Genomic DNA, 26,066 nt, shown 5'->3' with positions numbered 1-26,066 from the left:
AGTAGTTGCCTACAGATCTATAGAGTCTAAAGAGGGATAATGTCCCTTTTGGTGTTCCATACTGTAATAACACCCGTAATAATGTAAAATAAAAATAGTGCCTTATTCAGACTCCACAGTGTAATAGCATTGGTTTTTTGCATCCTTACCCAATAGTAATGGCTTTCTTTATGTCCCCACACAGTAGTTAGTACCTCCTTAGTTAGCCCCCCTTTTTTTCTCTACACAGCAGTTCTTTAGTCTCCACACAGCTGTTCTTTAGTCTTCTTTAGTTCCCCACACTTGAATTCAACCCTCCTGGTGCTTCCATACAGCAGCTAGGTTACCTTTGAGTCTTCACACCCTCTCTACCCTGACACACACGTTAGGGACTTCTTAGTGTTCCTAGTAATTGGCTCCCTCCATTAATAATGCTGCCTTCGCACCAACAGGAAAAAAGAAAACAAATCTCGCCTTTTCCCATTCCCACACTGAGGGACCGGGTCTTCCTTCGGCTGTACACGGCCAGGGATACAGACATCCATGACGATAAATGATCCCTTGTAGGCTGCAGGTTTCATTTAGCCCGTGGCTTGCAAGAGTAAGCGATCAGACAGGTAACCAACAGCTCTCTGCTCTGTCATAGCTTAAACTGAATCTGCATCCTGAGCATGTATCTGCAGCTGAAAGCAGGGCTGGACGGGGTAGGCCCCCCCATCTTTTCAAGGAGTGGTTTTAAGTCACAATGTCTACAATGTCTACAATGGACACGTGAAGAGCAGAATTTAACCATAGAGCAATAAAGCAAAGTTACCTTGTGTGATGGATCACATTTTCTTTAATATCATGTGGACAGTCAGGTGCATGTGCTTCACTCACTAAATTTCAGATGGAATTCCAATAATTTGGTCTCTGTTCATCACCACAATGTATAGAAACGTAGGAAAAAAGACCACCTGCCCCATCCAGTCCATCCTTATATTTTTTTCCTTTATTATGATCTTAGGATACATATATGTTTATCCAATGCATAATTTCAATCAGTTACTGTTCCAAGCATCTACTTTTGGTAAAAGAGTAAAGTAATATTGTTGTAGCCCAAGTGACAGAATTTCCATAATTTGGTCAAAATATTGCAATAATCATTTATACATTATAGCCAGTTTTGCACACTCCATCAAATCCATCAGAAAGACTGCAGAAACTTCAGGAGTGTCTAAATTAACAATTTTGGTGTCATCCTTTTCTCCTTCCTGACATTGAAAATGTGTGCTCAACCAATCACTAGCTAAAGTGGAGTCTAAAGGGGTCATTTTTCAAGCAAAAAAGTATGCAAAATTGTTCCCTCTAGAATGAAGAAAACTCATACTAGTTAAATCCAACCACTACTTTGTTCTGTTATGACACTCTTCTATTTGGAGGGGAAACGTATGATTTTTTTTTTTTTCATTCTTGGGGATTGTTTGTTTGTTTGCACATTTGCTGAATACAAATATGAGTTTGTATGTTTTCCTTGTATGCATAGGTTTCCTCTGGGTACCTTGCTTTCCTCCCACACATTTTAAAAAAACTTACAAATAGATGAATCTGTGGTTTAGATTGTTAGCCCTAATGGGGCAGGGACAGATATGAGCTGTGTAAAGCACTGTGGAATAAGTTGGCGCTATATAAAGAAGGGAATTATTTTTTAAAAAATAGCGATACATTGCTATGTAATTATAATCAGTGAATGGCAGAAAATAGCTAAACATTTCCCTGTCGAACCCTCCCTACCTAGTTATTAATATGACAATTTCAATTGTGGTCAGTGCAAAATTAAATGAAATGCACAAATGTGCGTCCCTCCAAAGAAAGACGCCCTCTATTAACTTAGAATAATCTAATAGGTGTTCGAATTGGTAATAGTGGCAAATTTCTCTTTCAGGATCTTTCATACAAGGATCGTCACTGGCATGAGGCCTGCTTTCACTGCTTCCAGTGCAAGCGCTCATTGGTGGACAAGCCATTTGCTGCAAAGGATGAACATCTTATCTGTACTGAATGTTACTCAAATGAATATTCCTCCAAGTGCAATGAATGCAAGAAAACAATAATGCCAGGTTAGTGCCAGTTGGGAAGCAAGGAGCAGAAAAATAAAGGAAATTTGTTTTGTATCTTTAAAAGAGAAGTCCCATGAAATAAAAAAAAATGCAGGATAGCAGGGGGGTGCGGGAACATAATAAACAAAGTATCCTTGCCTGTCCCCATGCCTCTGTTGCGCCACTCACTGACATTCTCTGTTGGCGTCTGAGTATGTCATGGATTGCCCTGTCAGCCAGTCTGTGACTGGGTCAGTGTGCAGCCTCAGTCACTCATTGGCTGGACTGGTAATCAAACAACAGGAGGTCAGTGTCTGTCAGCGAGACCCAGGAGCGGCGATACGGGGCATGGCAATGGGTAAGTATACTTTGTTTATTATTTTCCTGCACCCCCACCCCTCCACCTTCCTGTCATTTTTGATGTTTCATGGGACTTCTTCTTTAAATCATTTTCCAACTAAACTTGGAAAAAAAGTGCTTCAAAAATTCATTTATGTCCAACATATATGGTATCTAGACCAGGGGTGTCAAACTCACTGCCATCCAGCGGCTGCAGAACTATATTTCCCATCATGCCTAAAACCAGAGTTTTATCTGTCCAGGTATAATGGAAATTGTAGTTTTACAACAGCTGGAGGACCACAGTTTGACATCTGTGATCTAGACAATTAAATTATTTGAATAATACCACCTTGTCTTTCAACATTATGGGGGGGGGGGGTGATTTATTATTATGCGCCCCTGGTGTACACCAAGAAAAATAGCCAGATTAGCCCTTTTTCCATGGCAAATGCCAGCCATATCCCCTAATTGTCTGAGGGGCGAGGGGGGGGTCAAGGTGGGGAGGAGGCAGAGGCCTAAGGGCAGCTCTTCTACTCTTGTATAAGACAGGAAATAATTCATACAGTCTTCAAGCACTATCAGAACAGAATTATATTCTGGCAGTGACAATCTGTTACAAACTCCTTTTATTGTCATGCAGGAACACGCAAGATGGAATATAAGGGAAACAGTTGGCACGAGACGTGCTTCATCTGTGCACGATGCCAGCAGCCAATTGGAACAAAGAGTTTCATTCCCAAAGAGAACCAAAACTTTTGTGTGCCATGTTATGAAAAGCAATTTGCAATGCACTGCATCCAATGTAAAAAAGTAGGTGATAAATACAGTAGCACAGTGAGTTCTGAGTTTACACATCTGCTTATTAGCCGTAAGGTAGAAACACACATACCGGATCCACAGTGGATTTCATGCTGCGAATTCGCAGCTAAATCCGCTGCGGATCCCTTGCCTGTGATTTTCAATGAGAATACATATTTGCAGCGAGATGTCAAGTGACAGCCTCCTTAATCCCCCCCGATGGCTGGAGCATACATTACCTGCTCCACGCTCCAGCTTGCTTCGGGGGCTCCCGGCGTCTGAACATCCCGCTCAGCTAATCAGTGGCTGTGGCTGGGCAGCGCACTGATTGGCTGAGCGGGAAGTCCAGCCGGGAACCCCCGAAGCAAGACGGAGCGTGGAGCTGGTAATGTATGCTCCAGCCATCTGGGGATGTCACTTACATACTCTCAGTGTGATTAACCTCTTCAGTACTATGTATTTATGGTGCTGTTGAGCAATTTTATCAATTTAACAATTGAGTACAATGCATGTGAAAATTTTACATGGATCTAGGGACAGATTGCAGATTTTAAAACCATAATACACAAGTATCTATGAATCGTTTTTTTGGTTTTACTAGGGGCAAAATGTACACAAAATGCATAAAGTCTGTTATATCACAGACTTTTATTAGCAAAAAATCTACACAAACATGTTACATCTGCAAGAAGTTTTAGGACATCCCATGCTAAATTCTGAACCCCATCCAGTTATAACAGCTTCCACTGTTCAGGAAAGACTTTCTACACGGTTTACCGTGTGTATGCAGGAATGTTGGCCCAATTATCCAGAGGAGTATCTGAGAGGTCAGACACTGATGTTGGATGGGAAGGCATTGCTCACTATCTGTTTGGTGGTGTTGAGGTCATCACTCTGTGCAGGCAAGTCAGGTTTCAAGTGATGTTCTCCCTTGGTGCCCCAACACAGTTGTTTTATATAATAGGTCCCCGATTAGGTATCTGGGAAGACAAGTAAGCCCCATGGTACTGTAGAAAGGTACATTACCCCTCCCCCTCATACCAATATCCCCTTATTTTTTTTTTTCAATTGTAATTTTTATTAATTTTCCAAAAAAGAAAGACATAAAATTGTACAAACTGGGTAAGGTACATATGAAGGCAGCAGAACATTGTTATAATGCATAACACAAATGTCAAAGATGCAACTTAACCCCTAAACCGGAGTAGACAGGAGATCCAGAGTAACAAATCGCAATAAAAACAGCTACCAGATCCCGGTCAGGGTTTGGAAAAAACAAAGTCTGTTTGGGTAGGGTCCATAGACCATACTGGGCTAGTAACGAAACAACACAGAACAAAACACAGACTTAGGACGAGAAGGGGGCAGGAAATGTAGGGGGGGGGGGGAGGGAAAAGGGGGAGACAAGGACAGGGAAAGACGAGGACGGGGACAGACGACAAAGGATAGGAATCTAGGATGTACCAGAGGCAGGTGCCGACGGGGAGGAATACAAGTCCCATGGAGCCCAAATAGAGTCAAAGGCCTCTAACCTGTTATTTAGGGATGCCGTAAGGCGCTCAAGAGAGCGTAACTCCCTAACTCTAGCTTTGAAATGCGGTATGGAAGGTGGGGTCGATTGCCTCCAGCATTTGGCAATTAGGGACTTGGCTGCAGTTAGGAGGACCAATAGCAATTTGGCTTGTTTTTTCCGGATAGTTTTAGGGAAAAGGTTGAGGAGGCAAAGGCCGGGGTCCCTAGGGACTCTAACACTGAGGATAGCGGAGGATATCTCACACACCTCCCGCCAGAAGGGTCGGACAAGCTCGCATTCCCAGAATATATGGAACTGGGAGCCCAATATCCCCTTATTAGGTAGGTAGACCCCTCATATAACATAGGTAGGCCCCCCAAATTATATAGCTAGTAGCTAGACCATATATATAGTAGCTAGACCAGCCTATTTTAACTAGAAACTGCATATTAGATAGGTAGGCAAGCTATATTAGGTAAGTAGGTAGATAGTAGTAGATATTTAGGCAAACCTCTTCACATAAGATAGGTAGATAACCTCCAATATTACTTAATTTAGATAGGCTATCCCATATTTAGTAGCCAGGCCCTCCTATATACATAGATGGACCCCTATATTAGGTAAGTAGGCAGGTCCCCCAATATTAGGTAGGTACCCCCCCCCCATATTAGTTAAGAAAGTAGGTAGCCCCCCCTTATAATCTAGGTAACTAGGCTGGCTCCCCATTTAGCTAGGTAGGTAGACAGGTTGCCCCATCCCCGTATTAGCTATGCAGATAGACCAACAAATATCAATGGAAGTAGGTAGGCCCCATATTAGCTGAGTATGTAGGGCTTAATATTAGCTAGGCAGGTATGTTCATTTACCATCTTAGCCAGGTAAGTAGGCAGGTTGCCCCAACTCCCATATTAGCTAGGTAGACTCCCCCTCTCATATTATCTAGAAAGGTCTGTTAGCCCCCTTATTTTAGTTAGGTAGGTTCTTTATAGAATAGGAGACTTAATGTCTTATATTTACAGCAGGTGATATTATTAGGATGAATATACAGTAACACTTGTTAAACAAAGCTAATGTCTGACTCTGTGTTCTGTTCTATTTAAGGCTATTACCACAGGAGGTGTTACCTATCGGGATCAGCCATGGCATAAGGAGTGCTTTATTTGTACTGGCTGCAAAAAACCATTGTCTGGGCAAAGATTTACATCCCGGGACGAGTTTGCCTATTGCTTAAACTGCTTCTGCAACTTGTATGCCAAGAAATGTGCTGGATGCACCAGTCCAATAAGTGGTATATATGCTGTTTGTTGTTAGTTTGACCTGACGTAGTATATCACATCTGATTTGACATTATAACTTTTCAGCTTATATGTTAGGTATGCTATAAATGTGGGATTGGTAGGGGCTGACTGTTGATTGTGAACATTGACAATACTTTTCAGCCACCTCTGCACTGAGATCTATAATAACGCCAAAATGTACTTTAAATATATTAGATTAAATAGGTTATCAGATATAGAGTCACTCAATGACCTAATACTTTTGGGTAAGACTGCACTGGGCAGGCCTGTTAAAACTGAACAATGTAGTGCACAAAAATTATGACAATACAACATTGGCTGCATGAACAGATTTAGGTGGTACTATAATAGATTTAGGGTCTTTGTTACAAGTTTATGCTATCCTCACTTAATGGCAAATTCTCTTTAAGTAAAACATACCACATTACTGCTACTGTCAAAATAAATCTAAAATTGCTCTGCTAAAATATGTCTGGATGTACCAGTGTCCTCTTGTGCAACAACAGCTGTACCGCATATGTTGTTCAAGAAGAAGCATTTCTAAGAATTGATGAAAACCTCTCCTTACACTATTCAAGTAAACCTATTTATAGTTTGAGTAATTTATAGGAGGATGGAGGAGGGAAAAGGGTTGTATACTTTGGCTCAGCATCACTTTTGTGGCACTTCAGTTTCCAGGGAAATGCCCATTGGCAAAGACAAAGGAATCATTTTTATTTCCTTATCACCTATCTGCCTGTGTCTGCAGCTCTGTACCTGGTGCAGGCCTGACAGGCGGGTGCCTGGAAAAGCTGGATTCAATCCTGGGAAACTATGAGAAGTTTCCCAGGACTGTATCCAGCTAAGTGGCACAGAGTTCAAAGGCAGCCAGCTAACAAGCGACTGTTGACTTAAATGTAATGTCATCCTTAGTAGCCATCAATCTACAGCCATACTATCCACATTTCTAATAAATAATGGTATTCAAAAGATTTCTGGTCCTCTATACGAATGATAATATATTCCTTTAGTTACATAGATTATTCATTTTTCTAATAATTGTTTATTTGTGATTTCTTTAATTTCCCAGGGCTTGGAGGAACAAAATACATTTCCTTCGAGGAGCGACAATGGCACAGCGATTGCTTTAACTGTAAGAAGTGTGCGATTTCCTTGGTGGGTCGTGGCTTTCTTACAGAAAGAGATGACATCCTGTGTCCTGAATGTGGAAAGGATATATAAAGGAAACGTGGATGAAGATAGATAAAAAAAAAAGCATAAGACAATATAACATGTACGATTCAATAAATATGTGCAGATTGTGTGTTCCCTATCAAACCAAAACAGGCAGTTTTGACCTTAATATCTCTGAGCAGATTGTATATGATAGGTGATGCTGATGACAAATGCTAGCGCTTTATAGAACTTGTTAGCATCATATTTTAAAAGTATATTTTATTACAAATGGTATGAAGCTAAAGGTAAACTATTTCTTTTTAGTTAATCCCGTCTCTTTCATCCATTGTGATGTTTATAAACAACTAATGATATCTTTTGGAGCTATAATTTTCACCTCTACATACAGCTATGGCACAATAGGACTAACTTCATTGTGTGACAAAAAAACTGCTACTTTAATGGCATTTACGTACATATATTAATAAAAAAGCACAGCTCCCTCTATAGGGTTTTTTCTAAAACAAAGCTCCATTACACCTGCCATATATACATTTTACCATCAATTTATCTAAGGGTACGTTCGCAGGTTCGCTTGAAGTTCCGCTGGTGCCAAGGACTCAATAGTATCTGCCGGCGGATTCCACTGGCCACCCAAAGAATTGACATGTTCATTCTTTGGGTGAACAGCGGAATCCGCCAGCAGATACCATTGAGTCTATGGGATCGGCGGAACTTCAAATGGAGGCCGCCTGGCGGAATCCGCTTAAGGTCTCTGAGCGAATTCCGCAGTGTGAACGTACCTTTAAATACTAGAATCATCTGACAAACCACATTACAGGTCAATGGGGCTTGTCAGGTTTTATTATCCACCCGAAAACAGGTTCACCATAGCTGTTATGGCTCTTAAGCCACAAAATGTGAACAGATGCTTACACACAATAGCCTTTACATTTTAGATTGTCATACACATTTTAGGTTGTCATACACATTAGATGGTCTTCCAGTACTAGAACAAAAGGTTGGTTCTGTTTATCCTGTCAGCCAAGGTAGGAAATGGCCATGGAGAGTATAAATATTTGTTACCAGAATTTTCATTTAGAGGGTTTGTCTCTCTCTTATTTCAACCATTTTAGAAAACAAAGCATTATATGACAGCGATTTGGATCTCAGACAGGCCGGGTCAGCTTTTTGTGTGTGGTTCTCTGATCTGGCTCATATAGGGGGATCTCAAGTGGAGGTGGCCCTTTTTGATCTCAATATGCCCTACCTGGTTACGTCAAAAGTGGAAACAATCCTTTTAACACTGTTTTTCCACTTACCTGATGTTACCTTTAAATAAGACCATTCCACACGGAAGAGAAATAGAGATGAGCGAACCGGGTTCAGGTTTGAGTTGATCCGAACCCGAACGATCGGTATTTGATTAGCAGGGGCTGCTGAACTTGGATAAAGCTCTAGGGTTGTCTGGAAAACATGGATACAGCCAATGACTATATCCATGTTTTCCACATTGCCTTAGGGCTTTATCCAACTTCAGCAGCCACAGCTAATCAAATGCCGAACGATCGGGTTCGGATGGACTCGAGCATGCTTCAGGTTCGCTCATCTCTAGAGAGAATCCCTCTATAAGCTTCAGTTGAGATTCGGTTAGCATTGCAATGTAATTGTATTATATGGGGCTTCATGCAATTAAAGAGCTGCTACCCTGTATGGTATGTTTAGCTGCCTGGTTATGGGAACCTGGACCTTGGTGCAACCCCTCAAAAATGTAATTTCCCACCCCCCTATATTTTCAGTGTGGACAGGTTGTATAAAGGGTATATGTAAATGTAAAATATAAATGTAAAATCTATTATGAGGCAGCATCTAATGGCTGTTTTCTTGATGACAATTTCACACAAAGGCAAAGAGAATATTTGTCGGACGTCACCCATTTACTTGCTTACTGTGAGCACTACAATAAAACCACTACAAGCGAAGTGAAAAACAACAATAACAACTTTCAAGGGATGGTATATATTAGCCAGCAAGTAAACAATCAGTCCTTGAAGTTGATATGATGCAACTTACAAGACTTCAAGGATCTGTTGCTAGAATCTTGGTGCCAGACACGACACAACACCTTCAAAAGTCTTGTGAAGTCTATACCTCAATTGGTCATTGCGTTTTTTAGTTGCAGATAAAGATTTGTATATGTCTGGTTTTATTAATATACCAATAGCAGGGAGGATGCGTTGGTGGCTGCGGTAAATGCTGTATGCAGTAACTCTAAAAATGCCATATGGTTAGTCACTAATGGTTAGTATACTGTCTATAGCTGAAATGCCTCTGTAAGCCAGCATCACATGCCGTTACATGACCATAATGCTGATGTTTATCTCCTTCTTGCGTAACATCCTATACACATGTTTTTCTCCCCTCTCCCCCTGAGGTTGATATCACATGCCTCTGTATCACGTGCCTCTGTTTTTCCTTGGATCAACCCTGCTTTTCTTAGGAGGGGGGCATGTTTAATGCTAGACAGCAGATTGTGCCACGTCAGTATAGGCCCTACTACATGGAGAGATTATCTAGCAAATCAGGTTATCTCCCTGTGTAATAGAGCCAGTGATAAGAAGACAAGCGAGCAAATGCTAACTCGTCTTTTAAGATGTCAAATATTCCACCCTTGGCCACACATCTGTCTGTGTAATAAGAGATGCACGGTCAATGGCTGATTAAAGGAAAGGGCTGCACGATTATTGAGCCTCTGTATACAAGAGCCTATCTAGCAGATTAGGTCATCTGGCAGGTCAGGCCATCGAATACGACCTTGCAGGGGTACAGCACACGCAAAGTTCTAAATGCTGTACATGGCTCTCTCTGGTGGCTCCATAGAGAATTAATTGAGCCATAGGTCACATGCCGTTCCCACGGTTGTATTAATAACAAACGAGCCACGAGCTGATACGGAGATACAGGATAGGGTATACGTAAGAGATTGTGGGGGGACAAGTTACTTTTTTTTGGAATACGGGCCCTATTCCACAGGACGATTATCGTTTGAAAAATCGCTAGATCATTCGTAATTGAACAATAATAGTTTTGTGTAATAGCAGACAACAATGAAGCAACCAACGAGAAATCGTTGGTCGTTTATTGTTGATCAATGGCCAATCGGTCACGCATTGTTTAATTTAATAAGACGCTGTTCGGCCGTTCGCAGTAGCGATGACAGAACGACCGCAAGAACGATCATAAGTAAAGATCATCGTTCCATGTAATTGGGTTAAAGATTTCAGGTTGTTCGCCGTAGCAGTCGTTTGAGATACTTTATTGTTAATCGTTGAGAAATTGCTTAGCGGAATAGAACCGTAACCCTTTAATGGTCTTTTAGGACACCCTCCCTGTCGATAATAACCCATGCAAAAGGGCCATTAATCAGCTGACAAATGAGAAAATTTCATTCGCAATCTCTTGTGCTGGTGTTAAAATTATCAGTGGTTGCCCGCACATCTTCCTGTGTAAACAGACATGCACAGATGATATAGCGATTGTTTGTGTGGCCTGGCGACATGACTGATCGAGCCTTGTAAAGGCTCTGCAAATGAGTGCTGATCTCACTGATTGGTGCTGGTTTGTGGCAGACATCGGACTATGTGAAAGTGCTGAAAGTAGCAGGGCATTGGAACAGTCTCCCTGTCTTTTGTTCCCTATAAAGACAGGGAGCTATTACAGCTCTATCTTACTATTGGTAATAGAGGAAGGGGAAAGCTGGCAGCTATAAACAGAGGCAATAGCTATAACAGAAACCATAGGAACTGAGGTCATTTACATTCAGAATTCCACTTGCACAGGCCCTGTCCCAAAATATCTGTGCAGGACGTAAAGCCTGTCTATGTAGGTTTTATACACAAATGGTTTTAGTATAAAAATTTTGGGCACTTTTCATGAAAGCATCACCATAGCCTTGCTGCCCATGAATGAACAAGGTTTATAGGGACATTCCAAGTATGATATCCACTGTCTATGCATGGCATTTAGACATAATATTATTGTGTGCAATGATCAGTACTATACAACTAGCATGCCCATTAAATGGGTTATCCAGTGCTACAAAAGCATGGCTACTTTCTTTCAAAGACAACACGCCTCTTGTCTCCAGGTCAGGTGCGGTTTGCAAGTAAGCTCCATTCACTTTAATGGAACTGAGCAGCAAAACACCGGCCAAACTGGAGACAACAGTGGGGCTGTTTCTGGAAGAAAGTAGCCATGTTTTTGTAGCGCTGGAAAACCCCTTTAACTCTAAGGCAATGAGCATAGGAAGCTCATTGCCAGACAGTTTAATCTACAAGACCTATTTTCAAGTTGCATATGAGATAAAACTAACATAGGGGTGATCTACATAGCAAAAGTATCACCGGATTCAGAGTGATATCTGTTCTGCCACGTTCTTGGTTAAGGCTAAAATCATGCTGGTAGGTCCACTTTAAGGATGTTAATGTATAAGAACACTCTATGGAAACAAGGAAAACTTGGAGTATTCTAAAGAAATTTTATTGCTAACATTCTACACATAAGGGAATTTCTTATTTAGAAAAAGTGTTTTTTTTTCTAGTGAAATATAGATGTCAATAAAGCTATATGTTGTTATATTGTAGTTGTAGCAGAAAAAGAGTTTATATAGACATATTTGAAACAGAAGTTATTAGAATTATTTAGATCAGTGCTGCATTTCACAACAAGGAGGGTTTTGTTGCATGATTTAATGCGTGAACTGCAACAACAATAAAAATGACACAATGTCAGTATTATATCTATTGGAAGTAAATTGCACTACAGTATATATTTCTGTAAAAAAATAAAAAAACATACTTTAAAGAAAATGGTGTATTTTCTTTGTTTTATATCTAGAGCAATACATGTGCATGGTACAAGGCTTAACGATCACCATAGAGGGAACATCTGCATCATGTACATCACCCCTCAGACGCTACATGAGGTATAAAACTGGATAATCTAAGTGTCAACCAACTTTTCGATGGTGGAAATGAGCGAACTTGCCTGCAGACCGGGGACTATCTGGAAATAATGGATAAAGCCATGGACTAGGTTCACACTATGTAAAAATGATGGCCATCTTTCATAATAAGGGCCGTCATTGCGCAAATAACTTATTTTTTAAATAACAGACGTTATTTGTGCAATGATGACCATCGCTAAGAAAGACTGCCATCAATTTTATGTAGGGTGAACCTTGCCATAGGCTGTTTTCAGACACAATGTAAAGGTGTCCACAAACATCTAAAACAGATAAATATTGCATAACTGAGACAACAATTTTTTTGGTGAAAATGCCAGAATTCTGCCGCTTTTGCAAAAGGTGTGAACCTAGCCTCAAGGTGCCATACAACATTGCAGCTAATTAAGAAAAAAAGACATTTAAAAGAGAAGTCCAATGAAAGTAAAAACGGAAAGACAGGGTGGTGCAGGAAACAAAGTATACTGACCAGTCCTCGGGCCTTCGTAGTGTCACTCCCGGGTTTCATTGACAGCCACCAGCCGTCATTTTCGTCTGGAATCCGGGTACATCATGTACCTGGCTTTTCCAGCTGCAATGTCGTGACCCGGCTGAACGATAAGCCACTTAGCCAGTCAGTAAAGGACTGGGGTGTCCCAGTCACTGATTGGCTAAACGGGAAATCACTCAGCTGGGTACGCAATGTTGCAAGCTGGAAGGGCTGAAGGAGGCCAAGGGCTGTCAGCTGGACACAGTACAGGGTACGAGGATAGATAAGTATACTTTATTATGTTCCTGCACTCCCTGCCTTTCTTTCTTTTTCTTTATTTCATGGGACTTCTCATTTAACGATAAACAATCTCAAACGACCGCTATGACGAACGATCTTAATCGCTCACCCTATTACACAGGATCATGATCGTTACTTGCAGTTGTTCTTGCACTCGTCCTTTTTTGGCTGAAGATGTTCAAATGATTTGTGAAGATTAACGATAAAAATAGGTCCTGATTTTATCAAACGTTGGTCGTTTAATCGCTGCCTGCTATTACACGTAACGATTATTGTTCAAATCTGAACGATCTAACGATTTTTTGCACAATATTCATCCCATCTAATAAGACCCTAAGGGAATGTTAGGCTTACAATATCTAGTGAAGTGCCCACAAATTACTTGATCAAATAGGCCCTTGTTGGTTAAGAGTTTCCTCTCAATGATCTAGACCAGGGGTGGGGAACCTTTTCCATGTCGAGGGCCGGTCGGGCATTAATAAAATCATTCGAGGGCCGCATACCATGCGCGGCAGTTAGTAGCGGGGGTTTGCAGCACCCGGGGCAAGGCAAAGTATTGTTCCCCTAGTTCCCCTGCTATTGTAGTTAACCCCCCCAGTGATGCCTCTGGTAGGCCTAGTTAACCCCTATCAGTCATGTCCCAGGTGGCCTAGTTAACCCCCATCAGGCATGTCCCTGGTGGCCTAGTTAACCCCCATCAGGCATGTCCCTGGTGGCCTAGTAAACCCCCATCAGGCATGTCCCTGGTGGCCTAGTAAACCCCCATCAGGCATATCCCTGGTGGCCTAGTAAACCCCCATCAGGCATATCCCTGGTGGCCTAGTTATCCCCCCCATCAGGCATGTCCCTGGTGGCCTAGTTAACCCCCATCAGGCATGTCCCTGGTGGCCTAGTTAACCCCCATCAGGCATGTCCCTGGTGGCCTAGTTAACCCCCATCAGGCATGTCCCTGGTGGCCTAGTTAACCCCCATCAGGCATATCCCTGGTGGCCTAGTTAACCCCCATCAGGCATGTCCCTGGTGGCCTAGTTAACCCCCATCAGGCATATCCCTGGTGGCCTAGTTAACCCTCCATCAGGCATATCCCTGGTGGCCTAGTTAACCTCCATCAGGCATGTCCCTGGTGGCCTAGTTAACCTCCATCAGGCATGTCCCTGGTGGCCTAGTTAACCCCCAAATAAAAAAAATAAACATCCCACTCACCTTACCTCCGTTCCCACGCTGCCCATGTCCTCTTCTGTCCCAGGTCCTCTGTGCCGGTCTTTCTCCTGCAGGCGGCGCGCGATGAAATGAATCGCGCGCGGCCCGCAGGAGACTGAAGACACGCGCCGCTCTGCTGGGGAAGAAGCCGGCACAGACAGCATCCTCCTGTGTCCGGCAGCTGTCACAGACACCGGAGGATGCTGTGTATGCCGGCTCCTTCCTCCTCCAGAGTGGCTCGCATCACAGGGGAGCTGCGGGCCGCATCGGGAGGTCTCAGGGGCCGGATGCGGCCCGCGGGCCGGAGGTTCCCCACCCCTGATCTAGACCCTGAGAAAATATCCACGTTTTCTGTATGGACCTGTATCAGGATCTCTTTTTCTTGTAATAGACCCTTTCAAGCACTCGTCTTAGAAATGAATTCACCCTGATGGGATTGCACAAAGCTTGGACTTTCGTTTAAATTTAAATGATAATTGTTCCGTGTAATTGCAGGCAACGGTCGAAAAATTGTTCGTATGTCCTTGATTGTTGATTTAGGGCCCTATTCCACCGGACGATTATCGTTCAGATTATCGTTAAATCGTTCAAATCTAAACGATAATCGTTCGGTTGAAATGCAGTTAACGATTAACGACCGAACGAGAAATCGCTGATCGCTTTATAAGACCTGGACCTATTTCTATCGTTGCTCGTTCGCAAAACGTTCGCATTGAATAAGACATCGTTTGGTCGATTGCAATAGATACGAACGCAATAGCGAATAAATAGCGAAGAAAAACGATCGCAATTATGATCATAAGTAACGGTTATCGTTCCATGGAAATGAGTGAACATTTTAAGGTCTTTCGCAATAGCGGTCGTTTGAGATCGTTAATCGGTAACGATTATGCAAACGATAATCGTCCGGTGGAATAGGGCCCTTAGATCTGAACCTAAAATTATCGTTAATCGTTCGCTGTAATTCCACATTCCTTAGCTCAAGTTCCGCATTTTTTCACTAATTGTTCAGTGTAATAGAACATTGTTCATTGTTTTTCTGGGTTCAGAAGGAATAAACGATTATAGTAACGATCGCAATAGGATCATAGTAACAAATGTAACTAACAATTATCGTTCTGTGTAGTATGGTGAACGATTTCAGGTTAGCGATAAACAATCTAGTTTGCGATCGTTAAAAATCGCTCAGTGTGATAGGACCCTTAGAGGAAACATGTCCCTCCCACTATCATATGGGCAGATAAGGCTGTTGCTAGAATTGAAAGGTGAAGTACATTTCTGAAAGCATCAGAAACAAAGTCTACAGCTCCTGACCATCAGTAAATGACCGTGAAGCCGCCCACTCCTCTCCCCATTCATCGTCTTCGAGACCTGGACAGCTCCATAGACTTGCACTGGAAGTCCATCCAGGTCACATAACACAGAGCTGGAAGAGAACGCATTGTGCATCGACATCTCCCGGCTCATTCTCATGGTTACGACCTGAACACTCAGACTTGACTGATTAAAACTTTTTTAATATGTCTCTCTGACATAGCAAAAGTTTATTTTTACTGAAGTCGGTTGAATTTAAAGGCAGGCACATGTGGGCTTCCCAACTCTCTATCTACATAAGAGAAGGGTCAGGTGTAATGGATTTACACTGCCCAACCATTTTTTCTCAAAGCGGTGAGTTGGTGCCAGAGTTCCGACTGCGGCCTACCCCTCTCCATAGAGAGTACCTGAACATTTGGTTGGCATGGGACATATCCATGGCAACCCGATCTCCAGGTGGCAGCTGCATTTGCACACCGACTAGGAGGAAGAAGCTTTGTAACAGGTTCTCTTAAACCAGATTATCCACAGACTGGTCTATCTAAAAGTTACTCAAAGTGGTTGTCCAAGTCTACCTCTCCTTCGTCATCTAGAGCTGAAAGCACTCCCTCCTTGTCAGTAGAAGATGTAACCCTTAAGGTGCTTGGCCCAATGTCAGATGGAACAGAAATAACCATCTGTTGCTTATTTAGAGACAATAAATGTAATTTCTATTTATATCTAATTCTTCACAAATAAAGGAGATTCCTCTTCCAAGACCTTATTTGTACATGGACTATAATGGACCTTAGAATAATAACCACTCAGCTTCTTCCTACACGACACACTCTTTACTTTGATATTTAGCCTTAGTAGGCATTCACACATCTGTAAAATTCTGTCCATGGATGGACAACATTCTGTGGACCAGACCTTGGAGCCCCCGGCATCATGCTTTATTATCATGCCGGGAGTTCTGAAACTGTTTAAATGTTCGTTGTACTATACTGACACAGTGAGTACAGTGGCACTAACATTTACACAGTTTCGGAGTTCCCAGCATCATAACGGCATTGAAATATCTGTACTTATGTATTTACATTTTGTAGCACATTTATGGTACATTTTAGAATGTCCCTGATAACCTCTTAAGTCATATAAAAAGTTGTTTCATTCCAAAGAAGATTTAAAGGTGAAGTCCGGTATTTTATCCAGGAAGTGAAGCCTTGATGCAGTGGTAAGTGCAGGGAAAAAAGCACTTTATGTGCATTTTCCATAATAAGTGTATATTGGTGATTTCTAGAAGTTTTGGGAGGGCAATACAATACTTTAACATTTTCACCGGACTTCTCAGTATACACAGCCTATAAAATTCTACTGTTCTAGATTTTGTATCAAATTTCTTTTCCCATTGCTCCCTCTGGTGGAAGGAAGTGTATGGGACATCCTAAAATTAAAGAAGAAGATGAGGTTATCATTATAATGCATGATACCAGAACAATTTTTTTTAAATAGCTCCACATGGAACCAATCCCCACAATCCATTATGCTTCTCTAACACGGTGGTCTGAGGTTGCCATGTGCATTTAATCTTTGCAGAACCAAGTGCAATTGTCAGGGAATCTTGAGCGCTGGTGGCTGCTTTTTAGACCAGGAATGGGCAACCTTCAGCCCTCCAGCTGTTGCAAAACTACAATTCCCATCATGCTTTGGCTGTCCAGGCAAGATAGGAATTGTAGTTTTGCAACAGCTGGAGGGCTGAAGGTTCCCCATTCCTGTTTTAGACACTAGTGTTTGAGATTGGAAAGAAGGTAGTTCCAGCAGCTAGTGTTTGAGATTCCTCAATAACTTACTACATCATCATAAGGGCAGCCATCATGCTTCACCTGTTTTTAACAGCATTTAGCAAATTGCTTTACAGCAAGTATAATGGACATAGATACAATGAACATATCCAGATCCTATTCTATGTATGGGGTGAGTTTGTAAGCAAGCTCTTTGACCTCTATGACCCATGCTGAGGTCATTCTTAGGCCTTATTCCTAAGGAACATGGACACGGAAGGCCTGTAACTGTATATGCGCAGCACAGCTGCACAGCTCTGTCATTACAGCAGAGCGTATATTCCTACAGTTCCCCCACTTCCAGCAACGTCAGAGATTCTGCCCATGCTAACTCAGTTATTGGCCTGCCACGTCCGTGTTCCGTGTGAAACATGTAACGTAGGTATAAGGCCTAAAGGGAATGCGAGGCTGAGCTGCTATTGTCTCCTCTATATCCTCGCTGAAAATTAGCAGATCGCTTTGTCTAAACAGTCTTTCAATAATTCACCCTATGTGTAAGATGGGCTTAAACGATCTTAAAACAATCGTAATAACAAATTTTTCAAATGATTTATCGTTCCATCTAAACACCGATCGTTATTAAAAACACGTTGTTACTTCTAAATCGTTCAACTGCACAAATTAATCGCTTAGTGTAAAGGGAACATTAGTCCACTAGGAGATCTGTGAAATCACTGCCACACCTTAGTGCAGTGTATTCTACAAGGGATCAAATGATTGCTTGAAATTCTGTGGAGTGCTGCACATTTTGATCAGAATCGACTAAACACATATGTGCAGAAAAACTCTTGAACTAGCTATGTTCCGACGATCAAAGCCAATGGAGGCCACACACGTGTACATCATCATCTTATTTTGTTGACATATTCATGCCTTGGATGACACAAACATGATGTAAATGAGCCCCAAGATCACCCTCAACACTACTATAGTCACAATCCCTTCAATTTCTATTCAGTATACATTGCCAAAATGTCTCATTACGCTCAATACATAAAGAGGTTATCCAGGCTTACAAAAACATGTTCGCTTTCTTCCAGAAACACCACCACTCTTGTCCTCAGTTTGGCTGTGGTTTTAGTTCCTTTGAAGTTAATAGAGCTGAATTGTAATAGCACACACAAGTACTGTAGCTGTGCTTTGTCTGTTTAAGCCAAAAAATTGTGCAGGATTTATCAAGGCACCTGTCCCTGATAATAATTTTGGCGCAACAACCGTAAAATAATGCAGCCCATAAAAAGTGACTGATGGTGGAATCAGATTCCAACAAATTGAGTTTGCAGACTCTAAAAAGGGGTTGCAGGGCTTTCATCTAAACTCCAGTATTTTTGACAAGTAAAATAAGAATAGCCTTACAGACTGTTCCATTGTTGCTGAAAGGAAAAGGGAAAAAAAGAACAAAAAAAACAAGCCCTGACCTAATAGAAAAAAAGTCAGTATTAATACAGCCTTACTTGTGTCTTTACTATACTTTTGTTGTCCAACATATAGATAGTTGAGGTATGATACAAGGTCACCCTTTGTGTAGGAGAGCTGAATGATGCTATGAATCACCACAGACATCACCTTTGTTAGTAGATTTTCTGTCTATTGTTTCACTATACTTACTGACACTGGAAAAACAGGAACAAAAACACTTTTTAGTTCTACAAACAGACTTTTTATGATGGGATTAGAAAAAAAACATTCAAACCCTGTTTCTACAGCACCAGTTTTCCAATACATTTTTAATAATTTCTTTAAAAAATGTGCTCCCCACAGAAGCTCCACTTTTGCCATTAAATCCCTTCATGTGGTCAAACTCCAGAAAGGTGTCCTCACATGGGCGTCATGAGGAATACAAATGCCACTGCAATCCAAACAGTTTAATATTATAAAAATAATAGTTATGTCTATTATGTTAGGTCTAAGAAAACACTACTAGCACTTGTAGGACAGTGTTAGGCTTCCTCCTAAACCATCAGCGTGATAGTCCTCAGCACTAACTTAGTAATTGAATGGATGAACATGAGATCTGTATGGAGGTGAGGGATTTTTGTTCTTGCAGAACTTTCTAGGATAAGAAACAATGAACAGATTCATGCACCAATAATACGTCCTTAACTGGTTTAGAAAAAAAAAGTGTTGGCAATGTCTGTATATCTTTCCATCTAAATTCCAATAGCAACCATTAGGTTGTAACATCCTAAAATCAGTCGGATACGCTTCTTCATATAAACTTATGGCCACGTAACATGCTGGATCTTCTTCTTTGCTTCTGTAGGCTTCCCATCATTCTGAAAGAGAGCAGGTACAATTCTTAGTGTGCATACCATTTGATCTCAGGAATTTATAGCTAAATATGCTTGATAATCAGACCCCTTAGATCAGTGATGGCTAACCTTGACACTCCAGCTGTTTCCAAACTACAACTCCCATCATGCTTGGGCAGCAAAAGCCATATCTTTGCTTGTTCAGGCATTATGGGAATTGTAGTTTTGCAGTAGCTGGAGTGTGAAGGTTAGCCATCACTGCCTAATGTGCATGGCACATTGCTAAATGGCTGTATCACATAACTGGCTACTATGGGCACCATTACAATGAAACACCGTAATAAAGTCTATGGGGGAGATTTATCAAACTGGTGTAAAATAAGTGTCTTAGTTGCCCCTAGCAACCAATCAGATTCCACTTTTCACTCCTCACAGATTCTTTGAAAAATGAAAGGTGGAATCTGATTGGTTGCTAGGGGCAACTAAGACAATTCTACTTTAAACCAGTTTGATAAATGTGCCTCTATGAGTTTTTGTTTAAGGGTATTCTCATCGACAACATTTACAGAACATCCACAGGATAATTCCATAAATATCAGACAGATCTGGGTCCTACCTCCACCCTGTCCAGCCTACTAGTGGCAATTGTATGTGGTTGGAAAGCCGAAAAAAATGTCTGTGGTTGCGGATCTGCGATCACGGACAATTTCACAGGACGTGTGAATAAAGCCTAAGAAGTTCTTTCCTAAAAAAAATGCAAATGTTTCCATTCCTGATTTTGGCTAAAACCACTGATCAAAATACTAATCAAAACAGTATGTTTGAATCCAGCCATATCATGTTATTAGCCTCACCAACTAACATCTACAGCTCTGTAATGCTTGTGTCAGCACCCTAATGATCAGTGATTGGTGACCTATGCTACGGACAGGCCAAGGACGCCCAGGAAAACCCCATTTAACTATACTGATTCAACAACCAGGAGAAACAAAGAGATGTTGTCTTATAGCCAGATGCTGGTGTGTCCAGTTTCATTTGCCAAGCTATCTGATGTATAGGGTGGCTACTAGACTCCTGCATGACACCTACCGTCACATCTGGGTCCTCCTTTGGTGCAGCTCTTTTTATCTTAACAACACTTCCACTGACTGGTGACTGTGTTTTTACTTTATCTGTTGCTGTATTGGACCCAGGTCCAGACGTTGAATGTTCATGATTGCCAGTAGGGACCTTGGTTTCTCTGCTTGCTGTTATGCTATTATGGTGGGGCACTGGGCTGGTGGGTACTGTTCCTGATCCTACTGGTGTGCTGCTTTTTTCTGTGCATGACAGATGAAGCCGCTGAGCAGCATCTCCATTTTCTGTCTTCTTGACCTTTATACTTGTGCTGGTGGAGGTCCCGTCAAAAACTATAAGAGGACGTTTTCTGATATTTTCAACACTGTAAAAGTAGGTAAATAGTGATTATACTGAGTCAATAATCTGGTATACCTACATCAACCTCATTTAAACTAGGCTGCACTACACTGATATGTTAACAAGTCTGCATGGAAACTAAAAAGTTACCCAGGACACATATGTGAAGAAGAATACATAAAAGCTTGAGCCTAGGCCTAATGGAGCGACACTGATGCATGCAGCCATAAGTATAAGAAGGTGGTGAAGATATTACAATAGTAGGGCTGCTCACCACTGCTTCAAGCTGACCCACCCGCAATGTACTGTAAATAGTAGCAGCACATTATTAACAAATCACAACGACATTTTTTTTTACTTTGCACCCAATATAGGGGATGCCTTCAGAGTTTAAGCTGCAGGGCTGTCTCTTTCACTTGAATAGAGAAACACTGAAGAGTACGAGCCAATGTAAATGTTAACGTGTACCCGTTGGCACGTCCGCAGACCTGATCTGCAATGAATTCCAACCTGTGGCTGGAAGTTTAGGTATTCATGACCACAAAAAACTGAGACCTTAATGCGTGTGAACACCAATCGATCATCTGATCTTCAGTGGTGCTGGAACCAATCAACTAAATATTAATAGCCTATGTTGAAAATAGGATATTTACTTTAAGGTTGGGTAAACAAGTAGTTATTTTGCAGGTATGGAACCAAAAAAAAAATAAAATAATTCTGTGTTTTGGACCCAATACTAGTTTGGCTAAAACTAGCCAAAATACTGTGTGATAACCCAGCCTCTGGGTGATCTTACACATCTTGACATCACATCTTGAGTTGCCCTGTACTAAATTTGCAAATGCTATCTGTGCTCACTAGTGCTGCACGTAAGAGCACCCTGAAAGGCAAGAAGCATGTGAAGTGAATAGCAGTAATAATCTTGTCACAAGACCCCTGCCAAGGAATGGGGTATACTGAGCAGTCAGTACCTAAAGATTATGAGCTGTTAAAGACCTCTGGAACTTTCAACTGAAATCTGTGCAGGATGATACTGCCTTCAAGGGGTTATCCAGGATTGGAAAAACATAGCTGCAATTGAAATGAGCTTCAATATCACACACACACAAAAAAAAAAAAAAAAAAAAAAAAAAAAAAAGAGATGTCTGCTGCTGTTTACGGAAGAAAGGAGGACTGTTTTTCTAATCCTGGATAACCCCTTTCATTAGTCCTCATGTATCATCATTGCTCAATTGCTGGACAGCTTTTTACTTGTATACAGCTCATTAGGGATATATTCTGTTCTCTAATGTGGAGTAGCATGTAAATTGTCCATGGCCCAGTCTGCCATAGGTGCTCTTCTCTCTCTCTCTCTCTCTGTACATACACAGACTATGTTATCTCTCCTCATGTGTTTGTATATTCCTCCATAATGTGATCTGTCTTCCTTGAAAACTTTGATGGTTTTTCACCTCTCCACATCTGATCTGCTGTATAACCCCCCCCCCCCCTTTTTTTTAATCCATGTCCATAGCCTTTAATATTTCAAGTTTGGGAACACAATGCTGTTATCTGACTGGCACCAAGACTTCATTTGCACTGGTCTTTATATAGTACATTTCGCCTACAACAATTGGAGTACCAGAACTCTTACCTCTTCTTGTGTGGTTCTTCAAGTTTCTTTACTCCCCTCTTACTTTCCATCAGTTTACCCCATCGACTCTTGGGTAACTGTCTTTGGGGAAGAGGCATTGCATGCTGGACAAAGATCTCTGTTAATTTCTCTTTGTCATTAACAGCATCATTGACCACAATGTTTTTCTGAAACAAAATAGAAGACATCAGCTAAAGAGTTATTTAAAAAAATTCTAAAGAACATAACAGTGAAGCCCCAGCTACTTACACGTATGTACTGTATACAATAAATGTGCTGTTTCCAGCCAGAAATAACAGGAAGCTGCTGCTGACACATACGATTTGCGTTAATATATTTTTATTTTATCAAATTTTTTTTGATGTCAGTGAGATCTAAGTCTAAGAACTTGTCTACGCCTGTTCTGAAGCCCTCTACTGTTTTTGCTGTGACCAGATCCTGGGGTAGACTGTTCCACAGATCACTGTTCTCATGGTAAAAAAGGCTTGTCGCCTTCGGAGATCGAACCTTCTTATCTCCAGGCGGAGGCAGTGCCCCCTTGTCTTTTGAGGGGGTTTTACCTGGGACATCTTTTCCCCATATTTCTTGCAGTTTGCAATTAACACTGATTTATATTTTGTTGTAATCATATTTTGTTGTAATCATGCTGTATAACAAAGCTATACTTACCAGATATCCAGGTCCAGTCTCCAGAGGGCAGCTTGTGCTGGTTTACAAAAGAAAAAGTCTAAACACAGTGGGGGGGGGGGGGGGGGATTTAAGAAGACCGGCGTACTTGTATATTAGGCTCCACCCCCTTTCCCACGGCAGGATAAACTAAGAGGTGCACGCCTCTTAGTGAATCCGGCCGGCTGGCCAGGTGCCCGAATCTGCGCCCCACGTACGAAATGTACACCTGCTGAAATTTTGATCATGATTTACGCCTGTGAGCAGGCGTAAATCATGATAAATGAGGTGCAGGAGGCGAGCAGTGCGTACGGGAGGCGTACGCCAGGGAGAAGGGGCGAATCTGCACCTTCTCCCTTGCGTACGCTTCATAAATCCCCCCCCCCCCCCAGTAAGTCCCGTGTTTCCCAGGTCATTTGAGCGCTCACAGAGAAGGCAGTCATGTAATTGATGGACACATTGAGCCGTGTCTCTCTGTACTGGCCAGGACTTCATGTGTTCAATCTCTTTGTTTTTCAACCTGCACAAGACTAAAAAGCTACCTTTAGGAGACTGGACCTAGATATAAGTAAGAATAACTTTGTTTTACAGCATGATAACTAAACAAAAAAATGGAATGTAAAGCTTTATATCACATCTACTGTTGATTTAGATTTTGAAACTTATAACAACAGTGACACTTTAAATAAATTAATCATATCTCCCCTTATAAGTCTCTTCCCCTTATTAGTTTAGTTCCCCGCCTTACTACCTTTTTTTTTTATAGCTCTAGGACATCCTTTCTATAAAGCAGGTTCCAAAACTGAACAGCATACTCCAGATGACAGCACTTGAGGACCCTAAGTGCCCACCATACATATACACCTCACTAGTAGTAGGGTTATCCCTGTGTGCTGTGCAGCCCACAATACATGTATACACGTCTCTAGTAGTGGGGGCTGCTCTCACAATGTATCCTGTGTTCTGTGCAGCCCACCATACATATATTCACTCCATTAGTAGTAGGGGCTCCCTGTGTATCCTGTGTGCTGTGCAGCCCACCACACATATAACATATATACACCTCACTAGTAGTAGTGTTATCCCTGTGTGCTGTGCAGCCCACCATACACGTGACATTGTGCAGCCCACCATACACGTGACATTGTGCAGCCCACCATACACGTGACATTGTGCAGCCCACCATACACGTGACATTGTGCAGCCCACCATACACGTGACATTGTGCAGCCCACCATACACGTGACATTGTGCAGCCCACCATACACGTGACATTGTGCAGCCCACCATACACGCGACATTGTGCAGCCCACCATACACGCGACATTGTGCAGCCCACCATACACGTCACATTGTGCAGCCCACCATACACGTCACATTGTGCAGCCCACCATACACGTCACATTGTGCAGCCCACCATACACGTCACATTGTGCAGCCCACCATACACGTCACATTGTGCAGCCCACCATACACGTCACATTGTGCAGCCCACCATACACGTCACATTGTGCAGCCCACCATACACGTAACATTGTGCAGCCCACCATACACGTAACATTGTGCAGCCCACCATACACGTAACATTGTGCAGCCCACCATACACATCACATTGTGCAGCCCACCATACACATCACATTGTGCAGCCCACCATACACGTAACATTGTGCAGCCCACCATACATGTAACATTGTGCAGCCCACCATACACGTAACATTGTGCAGCCCACCATACACATGACATTGTGCAGCCCACCATACACGTGACATTGTGCAGCCCACCATACACATCCCATTGTGCAGCCCACCATACACATCCCATTGTGCAGCCCACCATACACATCACATTGTGCAGCCCACCATACATGTAACATTGTGCAGCCCACCATACACGTAACATTGTGCAGCCCACCATACACATGACATTGTGCAGCCCACCATACACGTGACATTGTGCAGCCCACCATACACATCCCATTGTGCAGCCCACCATACACATCCCATTGTGCAGCCCACCATACACATCACATTGTGCAGCCCACCATACACATCACCCGCCCCAGGCCTCACCTGCCCCAGAGACAGCAGCAGGAAGTCCCTGGAGAGCAGCTCCGGGTGCAGGAGGAGATCACAGTCCTGCCCCAGTGGCCCTGCTCTAGCACCAGCAGCAGCCATCATTCACCCTTCCCACAGACCCTTGCGGCTCCCCGGAAGTGATATCAAGGGAGACCCGACAGCTCTGCCAGCCGTAGCTAGGCGATATGGGCGCACTATGTGTCCCAGCAGAGCGCCATGTCCCTATAGCCATAGTACGAGGCGGTATACACGATCAGACGTCAGTATAACGCCGTGCGATACCACACACAACCATCGCTAAGTGTCACTGTAACCCAATGCCCACAGTAAAGGTGGACGCCGTGGTTCTGCGTAGGTTATCGCGTGAGCGCTTCCAATGGTAGGATAGGTCACGTGTCACTGAAGTGACGCCCCCCTTTCTGTAACACGTGACATTGACAGAGAGGAGGCCCGGGGCAGCCAGAGCACAGCCAGGTACTCACCTCCCCGCACATTCCCGTCCCCCAGCGCCCGGTGTCCCCCCATACACGGGGGTGATGTGTGGAGCGGCGGCCCTGACACCTATAGCTGTAACCCATTGCTCCTTCCTTGTGTCACACGCATAGATCTGTGACAGTGTGAATCACCATAGAGAATGGAGGACTACTGGCATAGAGAAGACCCCTGTATATACTCCTATGCAGCACAGTGTATGACAGCAGGGACGGTCATGGGATCTGCTACATATGGTGA

General features: G+C 42.5%; 3 protein-coding genes across 3 annotated transcripts in view; 2 read left to right on the top strand and 1 right to left on the bottom strand.

Moving 5' to 3' along the window:
- The window catches only part of FHL2 (four and a half LIM domains 2), a 46,227-nt gene extending 38,423 nt beyond the window's left edge, over window positions 1-7,804 (top strand). Inside the window, exons 3-6 of the mRNA XM_069970984.1 lie at window positions 1,904-2,078; window positions 3,040-3,209; window positions 5,812-5,998; window positions 7,078-7,804. Coding sequence (XP_069827085.1) covers window positions 1,904-2,078; window positions 3,040-3,209; window positions 5,812-5,998; window positions 7,078-7,229 — 684 coding nt within the window. The 3' untranslated portion in view covers window positions 7,230-7,804. The remainder of the gene's footprint in view (window positions 1-1,903; window positions 2,079-3,039; window positions 3,210-5,811; window positions 5,999-7,077) is intronic.
- Window positions 7,805-17,888: 10,084 nt separating this feature from the next.
- C5H2orf49 (chromosome 5 C2orf49 homolog) lies at window positions 17,889-25,451 on the bottom strand. Its single transcript, XM_069970983.1, has 4 exons — window positions 25,329-25,451; window positions 22,594-22,760; window positions 20,634-20,985; window positions 17,889-19,568 (listed from the first exon to the last, which is right to left on the bottom strand). Exons 1-4 carry the CDS (start codon window positions 25,434-25,436, stop codon window positions 19,512-19,514), a joined length of 684 nt encoding a protein of 227 aa, XP_069827084.1. The 5' UTR covers window positions 25,437-25,451; the 3' UTR covers window positions 17,889-19,511.
- A 310-nt stretch (window positions 25,452-25,761) lies between these two features.
- Window positions 25,762-26,066, top strand: part of TGFBRAP1 (transforming growth factor beta receptor associated protein 1) — a 28,363-nt gene continuing 28,058 nt past the window's right edge. Inside the window, exon 1 of the mRNA XM_069970982.1 lies at window positions 25,762-25,808. The gene's annotated coding sequence lies outside the window, so the exon portion shown is untranslated. The remainder of the gene's footprint in view (window positions 25,809-26,066) is intronic.

The sequence above is a fragment of the Dendropsophus ebraccatus genome, chromosome 5 (genome assembly GCF_027789765.1).
Source record: "Dendropsophus ebraccatus isolate aDenEbr1 chromosome 5, aDenEbr1.pat, whole genome shotgun sequence".
Lineage (NCBI taxonomy): Eukaryota > Metazoa > Chordata > Amphibia > Anura > Hylidae > Dendropsophus > Dendropsophus ebraccatus.
This window is presented reverse-complemented; position numbering and strand designations above follow the sequence as displayed.